We start from the raw sequence: 8,808 nt of genomic DNA on the forward strand, positions 1-8,808 counted from the left end.
GGCGAAAAAACGGACGAGATGTGTTATCCATCCAACCAGCAATTGTGAAACTGCATATTAGGTTTTTGAGGTCTGTTTCCTCAACCTAATCTACGTAGCTTGTCTTTAAAAAATTCTAAAACCTGAACGTACATGTCTGGGTACACTCCTGGGAGTTGCAGGGGCCAGGTGTTTGGTGGATGAGGATACATGAGACATACTAGAGAGGTGACTGATCTCAGGAAACCTTGGGAGGGGATACGGAGGGGTTGGGCAGCCAGGTGGGAGAAAAGGAACTGTGTGGATCCAGAGTGATGCAGAGTCCATGTCTTCCTCTCTGTTAAAGGGGTCAGTCTCAGCTGCCAAAGAAACTGATGTCTGTGTCGGCAGATGAATAAGTTGTCTGTGATGGCACCACCTCCCCCATCTCTCTCCGGTTTGCAAAATGATCCTTCAAACTAGAAAGCACATGCATTTTGGCCACTGACATGAGAGAGAGGGAAGGAGTGCTCCAAGAACCCAAGGGAGTCTCTTTTTTTGCTGAGCGTCTCTGACCTAGGTGGTCTCCACAGGGCCGATTGGCTTGTACTTCTTTGATGCCCACCTGAGAGTCACCAGAGCCTGAGACATTTGGGAATGATGCAGCAGTGCCAGTCCACAGCCTTCTGATTCTGGGCTTTGGAATGTGTGTATGTGAGGGCACATATGTGAGAGAATCCTTGCTGAAATGTGCTCTCTATGCAATGCTGATGGGGGATGCATGCCAGAGCTGAGTGGACAGGCAACAGGCAGAGGAGAAACCTGTTTTTGAAAGGGATAACTTTAGAAACCCTCCTGGACCCACTTGTTTCCGTGGGGTTTCTGCATTGAGCCTGGAGGCTGCCCCTACCTTGCCAGGCAAGCCCAGTCTGCCCTGAATCTGGGTTACTGGACCTGGCTAATGAAATGTCCCCCCTCTGTGGTGAGAAGCAGGCACACAGGTCTTGTCCCGGCCTCTTAGGGTCCAACGCAGAACTGAGTCTTTACCAACATGGGGGCCTGGTCTGTACTTAGAAAAACAGGGACGGCAATCATTTAGAGGCAATCTTGGATGACCACTGTTTCTTTCTGGCTGTGAAATGTGGGGTTGTGACCTCCAGAGACCTGGCCCAAGGCAGGGAGGAATACAGCTGGACCTCGGAGAGCATTTTCTGCTTACTAGCGTTTGAGATTATAAAAAATTATTTTTTAATCAAAAATTTCCAAAATAAAGTGAGTGATTTTTCCCATCCCCCCAGATGCAGTAAGTCTTGTTGGCTCTCTCTCAGGCTTACGAGTCAAATGGAAAGAAAAGCAAGAAGCAGCAGTGAAGGAGAAAACGCGGCCTGAGCAAGGGCAGGCGGGCTTTCGCTCCTGGAGGGAGAACCCCTGCTCCCGGGCAGCCCCTGCTTCCAGGCCACTCCACTGGGGTGCGGTCTGGCAGTTGAGCAACAATGACTAGGTGAAGGCAACTGACACAAGTGTCAGCCTGGAAAGCAGAATCTTTTGGTTCCTCGGCATCCCCAGGTAACGTGGTGTGCAGCTCGGCACAGAAATGATCCTTTACACAGCAGCAGGTGTTCTCGTTGTAGCATAAATCATACCTCCTAACGAAAAAACCCCGATCTTGGTAGCAGCGCATACCTTATACTAGGAAACTTGCAAGGAGACCAGTGTTGAACCACAAAGCGAATACAGGTTTTTGCTTTTGTCTGTAAAAATGTACAGTGCGCCTGCTTGGGGCTGCGGTGTCAGGACTCGTGGTGCTCCCTGGCCCAGGGGCTGTGCTCTGGGCTCTTCATACCTCGCCCACCCACGCCACTGTGGTGCCTCCCTTTATGCCCGACACCTCACACCGCAGTGTGTTTTGCCTCCCGTTGATGATAAAGAGTGAATCTTGGGCCAGCGTGAGGAGGTACTGTCCAAACAGCCCACTGTCCCTCATGATCCTGCAGGGTGCTCCCCAGGGCTGGGCTGGCCCCGTGGGCGGCTCCTTCAAGTTCTTCAGCATGCCTGTCTTCCCCGTGGACAGCTCCAGGAACAGCAGGTCTGGCTCCATGTCCAGAGTAGCATAGATGTCATACCGATTGCCTTGGGTGAAGGAGCGCTGGAAGGCCAAGTCTGAGATGCCTGGGTTTATGTTCACGTCATACAGGCTCCGGATCTCCCCTCTCACTGTGATCTCCTGCACATGCAGCCAGGGGCTGTCAGCAGCAGCGCTGACCACGAAGCGCCCATCGGGGGATGTGTGTGGGGTGCCTGTCACGTCACCGTTGGGGCCCATCACGGAGTCTGTGACGCTGTCCACAAGCAGCTGGCGGGTGGCAGAGGCAGTGCTGTCTGGTTGGCACTGGATGAACAAGTAGCCGCCCAGGTGGGTGTGCGCCATGGCCTGGGGCACACAGCCGTGGTGCTGCAGGCTGATGTTCTTGAGGAGTGTCAGGGTTTCCAGATCCACTTTGTGGACTGCGGGCTCAGACCTGTTGAAGATGAAGCCGAACCTGGGAGGGAAAGAACTGAGGTCAGAGGTTGAGAGGCCTCCTCGAGGGCTAGGGAACCTGTCATTCAGCCTAATGCCAGGTTCTGTTTTCCTTTTATCCTAATCCTTCAGTGAATATACTTGTAACATGCCCTGCTCTTTAGAGATGGTAGAGGAGGAGGGGGAGAGGGTTTTCAAGAGCGTCTCCCTTGGGGATGCCTTGATTGTTTCCCTGAGGTCCATACCAGTTGGGAAGCCATGGGCCTGTGTCTGGAAGGTAAGCGTGGAGGAAAAGGGCAAGAAGTGCCTGCCCTACCTCTGCCTGCTGTGAGGACAGCACTGGAGAGCCTACATCCTTGCTATTTTCCAGACTAACTGGCAGGTTAGGATTTGAGGATGCAGATACAGCTGAACCAAGTACAGACTTCTTATCAGCACGGCCTTCCCCGGGAGGGGAATGTGCAGGACAGGTTCTTCTCTGGCCGCACTGATGATGCGTGTAGGAAGAACCTTGGGCAGAGGACAGCTTTTTCCTTTGGAGCCAGATGGCCTGGTGCTGCCACACCACCCTGCTAGCTGGGGAGCCTGGGCCAGCCTATCTGAGCCTCCGCGACTCTAACACGGGCAGTGCCTTCCTAGGGTTGTCGGGAGCATCAGATCTAAGAAGGACCTTAGCTGAGGAGCTCAGGTATGTGGTGGTTGCTCACATCTGGACTTTCTGCGATTCCTCTTTGGAGGCTGCTTGCAAGTGCAGGAAAGGCTGACTCCAGGCAGGAGTGTCTAAATCCCTTGCTCATAGAGGCCTTTTGGCACTGTGTACACCTGCAGGAACAGAAAACAATCTCTCCCATAATTTTCTCTTGAAAAACTGTACTTCAGAGTGGGGGAAAATGTTCCCTCCCTCCAGGGCACATCTTTAAAGCATCGTTAAGGAGCCGGAGTATAGGAAGAGCGAGAAAGAAAAGCCCACTCTTGTAAGGGATTTTAATGTAAAACCCACACACAGGAGCTGTAGAGCCTCTGAGTTTGTACAACCCCCAGCTGAATTCAGCTGCTTTGTGAGGGTTTTGCCATTTAACACGCTCTTACAGGCTCTTGCACAGGCACTCTTGGCAGTAAAGTGTTTTTCTTCCGTGGGCAAGGGTAAATGGGCGAGTCTTGAGCACTAGGGTACAGAAATGAATCATTTGTTCCTGGAGAGAGGTGCTTGACGGCAGGTTGGAGAAAGGCATGAATAGTGCTGTAAGACATTTGGGGTTCTGATGACTTAGTGGGCAGGCTTGGTCTTCTGGCAGCGGCAACTTCACAGAAAATGTTGGAGGTTCTCTGATATAAACAGGGAGGGGGAATGGCCAGGCTGGGATGAAGCCTGCAGTTGAGACCATGGCTGTTATTATTAGGTTGTTATTTCGGATGGCACACAGAAGCTCTGCGGGCTTTGAGAGGAGTCATGGGCTGGGGTTAGCCAGGAGTGAGGAGGAACGGGGCACTGAAAGAAAATTTGGCTTTGCATTTAGTCTGACTCTGCCAATTCCTGGCTGTGTGACCTTGGTCAGTGTCTTAACTTCTCTGCTCCTGTTTCCCCATCTGCAAAATAAGGATTAAGACCACCTCTCATCGATTTGTGTGTCTAGCAAGTAGAGGGTGCTCAGTTTACCAATGTTGTTTCCTTCTTTCTTCTGATGTCCTTATCTTGAGGACGAGACTCCTGACCTCACTGGGCCCCTGAAGCCCTCCTCAGCTATAACAGAGTTACTGACCCTAAGCAGTGAGGACTAGGCTATGGGTCTGCTTTACTAGAGATGGGTCCATTTTTCTGTCCCTTCCTTATGGGGTCTAAAACCAGCATAGGAGGATTGAGGGAGATAGAGAAAGGTTCCCTCCCCTACCTCCCCCTGGGCAAAGCCACCCCATGCAGGGCCTAGCTGGAGTGTGGAGCACTGTAGAGGCATCTTGGGCCAGTCTCACCTGATGTGGTTGATGATGAGGTTTGTTGGGGGAATGAAGAAATCGTCCACTCCCGCAAAGGGTGTGCGGATGAGGTGCTGGCCCTGGCCAGCACTGGCTTCTGTGATCACCTACAACACAGAGTGGGAATCCTTGTAAGGGCCTTCCAGGTGGGGGGCTGGAAGCCACAGGCATCTGTATGTGCAGGTGGAGACCGCAGTGGAGGGGCTGACTGGAAGAGAGATGACGGCCAAGGGGCAGGGGCAAAGTGGGTGCTGTTCGGAAATGTTATAGGCAGGCACCCAGCTTCCTGGGAGAGGGAGTGGTGGGATAGGAGTGAATGTCTGAATCACTCCTCCTTCTTGGTGAGCTGCCATGATGGCACAGCGAGGACCTGCGGGGTGGTGCTGGGGCTTCCCAGGGAGGTCTGCAGAGCTGAAACATCACTCTGTTTGCTCAGAGACAACCTCCTCTCCCAATGGGGAGCCCACCTTCTCAATACATAGCCCCCCCCCGGGGGAGGAGGGAGAGAACTTTCAATAGTGAAATGTTAAGTGGTGGAATTGTCTACTGATAATTCATTTTTCTTTGCGTCAGTTTGTTGGGAGCCTCTGTGGGATGCTGCTCACAGAGGTATTCTCTGAGTTGTGACTCCAGAATTTATTAGAGAAAGTAGAAGTCCTGCAGGGATGCCACTCAGACATGCTGGTCATGCCATTTAGATGTCGTACAATTAGAATTCTAGGAAGAAGTTCTGGTCTCACAGAGGGAACTTGTAGAAAGTAAACAATTAGGCCCTGTGCTCTGTACAAATTGGTAGTAAAAGAGCACTGCTGCTCTGTTTCCCTGTATGTAATACTTTCTCCCCTATGGACTTGGCAGGGGGCGACAAGAGCCTTTGCCTGGTGTGCATCCCTGTTGTACTTGGGTTGGGGAAGGGCATACTGGCAGCTCAGAACAGAGCCAGGTGTGTGAGGTTACATAGGACGAGAGAGTGGGCTAGAGGCTCTGCATGAAGTCCCTGTGGTCCAGCTGGGCAGCCCTCTGTCTGCTAGTGAGGCCTGAGCTGGCAGCCTGTGTCCTCCTACCTTCTGCACATGTTCATCAGCCTTCATGTTCTAGGCTACTGCCTAGAAAGCAGCAGCCTGGGAGCCAGGTAAGGGGCTTGGCTAGTTTACAGGCAATTTTGGCCCGAGAGCCTCAAGGATCAGTTCTGACCCTCTGTGCAGGACAGAAGGTAGGTGCTAGACCCATGAACAGGGAGGTGAGACAGTTTTTCTGATCATGATATTGTGGCTGTGTGTGTAGAAGGAGGCTGGGCCTGCAGGGGGCGGGCTGTCTCTGGTGAGGGCTTGTGACTCACACGGCTTGGAGCTCTGGATGCTTCTGCCTTTTAGGAATGAGACTGCCTTCTGGCTTTTACTTTTATGACAAAACAAACAGCACCAGGCCTGCCTCCTCAGGCAGGTTTGAGTCTTTTTTGATCAAGCTTCCCTCTGGGGGTCAGCAGGCAAAGTCTGGGTTGGAATGAGGTACGCTGTGATTTTCAGTCTTGGGGCAGTTCTAAAGTTGCATTAGGTTATTTTCTTGTGTGATTTTTTTTTTTAAGAGACCAAGTGATACTTCCATGTCAAATCCACAGAAAAAAAACAAACCTCATAAAACTGGGCATTAAGAAAATATCAGCATTAGGAAACTAGATCGTAGAGATGCTGAGGGAAAATGCCAGAGAATTCCAAGAAGGTATGCAATCATTGCTTGATATCAGGTCTGTCATTTTAGTTTATAGTAGAGTTACAAAATTACAGGCTGTCGTCGGTCAGTGTCATTCACACTTCACTGCTCTGACACCCTATATTCAGAGGTTACTTCATCAAAACGCAGTAAGACAGGCCACTGAACTCACGTAGGCATGTCAACCTTGTTTCTTTGAGTCACAAGCTCATCCTGGGCTTTTCCTTGTGTCCTAGCACATGGCTGGGCCCACAAGTGCCCAGAGATAACTGCCACGCCCCTCATATTTGCTGGTTCTGTGGCCTTAGTTCAGGAGATATACTTGTGTGCCTGAATCTCAGGATATACGAATCAGTCGTCAGGGTGGGGAGAGGCAGGCTGGGTGTCTCAGACAGAGGGGTGGAAGAAACCAGGTGGGAAGTGACACTTGGTGGGGCAGTAGACAAGGTATCCAGTGGGACAGGCTGGAAGGCAGTTAAAAGTTGGGTGTGGAAATGGGGAAGAGAGTGCTGGGCAGAATTCTAGCAGAGGCCAAGTGTGCAAAAACTGGTTGCTGGAGAGGGCCTGAGTGGCATGAGCCTCATTCACAAAAACGCCTTCATGTAGTCCAAGCGAAGTTTGTTCACCAAATCCTTTAGTGGATACTTAGAAATGATATTAGGATATTACTTTTAATGTTTTACAAATATAAACAATGCAGTAACACATAATGTTGTAGCTAAATCTTTGTGTCCACATCCACGATTATGACCTTTGGCTAAACTATGAAGTTATGTTGCTGGATCACAATGCACTTTTCGAGGCTTTTGGTTCACATCTCCCAGTTGCTCACCACAAAGGCTGTGCCAGTTGGCCTTTCCAGGAGCAGTTTTAGTAAGTGCGGGTTTCCTTAGCTCTAACCCGCAGTGGTGAAGGTATTCATTCAAAATATTAAAAAAAATTTTTTTTTTGCTGGTGATAATGCGTTTATAAGACTCTCCAATTATGGTGATGGGGGAGCATCATGGCCTAATTCTTGATATTAAAATGCTTTTAGTGTTTTGTCACTTAAGCAAAGATATGCTGTTGGTTTTGGGGAAGTAGTCTTTATTTTATTTAAAGAACTATTTCCTTTTTTTTTTTTTTTTTTAATTAGAGTCTCACTCTGTCGCCCAGACTGGAGTGCAGTGGCCGCTCCCAGCCACCACAGCCTCGACCTGCTGGGCTCCGGCGATCCTTCCGCCTCAGCCTTCCGAGTAGCTGGAACTACAGGCGCACGCTACCATGCCCGGCTAATTTTTTTGATTTATTGTAGAGATGAGGTCTTGCCAAGTTGCCCAGGCGGGTCTCGAACCCGCGGGCTCAGGCAATCCACTCACCTCAGCCTCCCAAAGGTGCGGGATTACAGGCTGAGCCACCGAGCCCGGCTGCTATTTTCTATTTCTATTTTCAGGCGTTTTATTAAGAATGTCTGCTGTATTTAATTAAATGTCTTTTCAGCATGTATTGAAAAATATCCTTCCCTTTTCCCCCTTTGTTGGTGTTATGAATAAAGCTGGCTGACTTCCTGAGCGTGGACCATTATTGCATCCTGGGAATGTGTTCTCTACTTGAGCATTTAGACACATTGCTAATGTGTCTATATCTAATACTGTTTAATTTTTAATACTATTTTAAATAATGTTTTGTAATTACAATTACATTTAAAACAAACTATGGAGCTGTATATTTTCACTCTATGGTCACAGAATAGTTCAAATAATACTAAATTTTAAGGACTTGATAAAACTCAGCTGTACACTTTTCTATGGTAGATCTTTAATCTTAAAAAAAATCTTCTATGGTAATTGCTCAAGTTCAAGTTTTCTTTTTCATAGATCAGCTTTTTAAAAAACATTTTACAAGCAATCATCCATTTCCTCTAGGTTCTAAAATTTGCTGCCTCAGACTTGCAATATAGTATTAGTTTTCAATTCTTCTCATCCTTCTGTATCTGCAATAATATTCCCTTTCTCATTCCTTATTTTGCCTATTTTTGTTTGCTGTTTTTTCTTTATCACAGTTGTGAAGGATTAATCAGTGTCTCTATTCTTTGTTTTCTATTAATTTCAGTCTTTATTAATTCCATCTTGTCACTTTGTTCTTTTTCTAATTTCGTAAAACAAATACTTCCTTTGTAGACTTTTAAGCCACAAGTATTTCTTGGATACGGCTTTCTCTGTGTCCCATTGGTTTTGATATGAAATATTCTCTTTTTCATTGCTTTTGAGATAATTTGTAATTTTCCTTTTAATTTCCTCTTTGATCCAATATCTATTCAGGTATGTTTTTTAAATTATCACATAATGTAGCCTATATCATCTACTTTTACAAAAATTTTAAAGTTTTCTTGAGTGAAATATTTTTGTGTATGTGGACATAGGAAAAAATTCTACTTGACAGATGAAAGGTTTTTCTATATATGAATTAAACCAGTTTCATGTTCACATTATTCAATTTTTCTGTCATCTTGTCTCCTTTGTATGTACAATTTACATTTTAAATCAAGATCTTTTTACATTTTTAATCACTCTTATTTTATGTATTTAGTTATGTTGATATATATCAGCTGTTCATCACCTAATGTCTCTCAGTATGCTTGTTTAGTGCTTTTAACCCTGATTTCTGCCTTT

General features: G+C 47.6%; 1 protein-coding gene across 1 annotated transcript in view; it reads right to left on the reverse strand.

The window, feature by feature from the left end:
• Positions 1–1,182: 1,182 nt before the first annotated feature.
• FSTL4 (follistatin like 4) overlaps positions 1,183–8,808 on the reverse strand; it is a 117,211-nt gene continuing 109,585 nt past the window's right edge. The window contains exons 11-12 of the mRNA XM_008071447.2: positions 4,445–4,554; positions 1,183–2,498 (exon numbers count right to left, since the gene is read on the reverse strand). Coding sequence (XP_008069638.2) covers positions 1,796–2,498; positions 4,445–4,554 — 813 coding nt within the window. The 3' untranslated portion in view covers positions 1,183–1,795. The remainder of the gene's footprint in view (positions 2,499–4,444; positions 4,555–8,808) is intronic.

This window comes from Carlito syrichta, unplaced genomic scaffold (genome assembly GCF_000164805.1).
Source record: "Carlito syrichta isolate Samal-C Ts95f unplaced genomic scaffold, Tarsius_syrichta-2.0.1 Scaffold314331, whole genome shotgun sequence".
Taxonomy (NCBI): domain Eukaryota; kingdom Metazoa; phylum Chordata; class Mammalia; order Primates; family Tarsiidae; genus Carlito; species Carlito syrichta.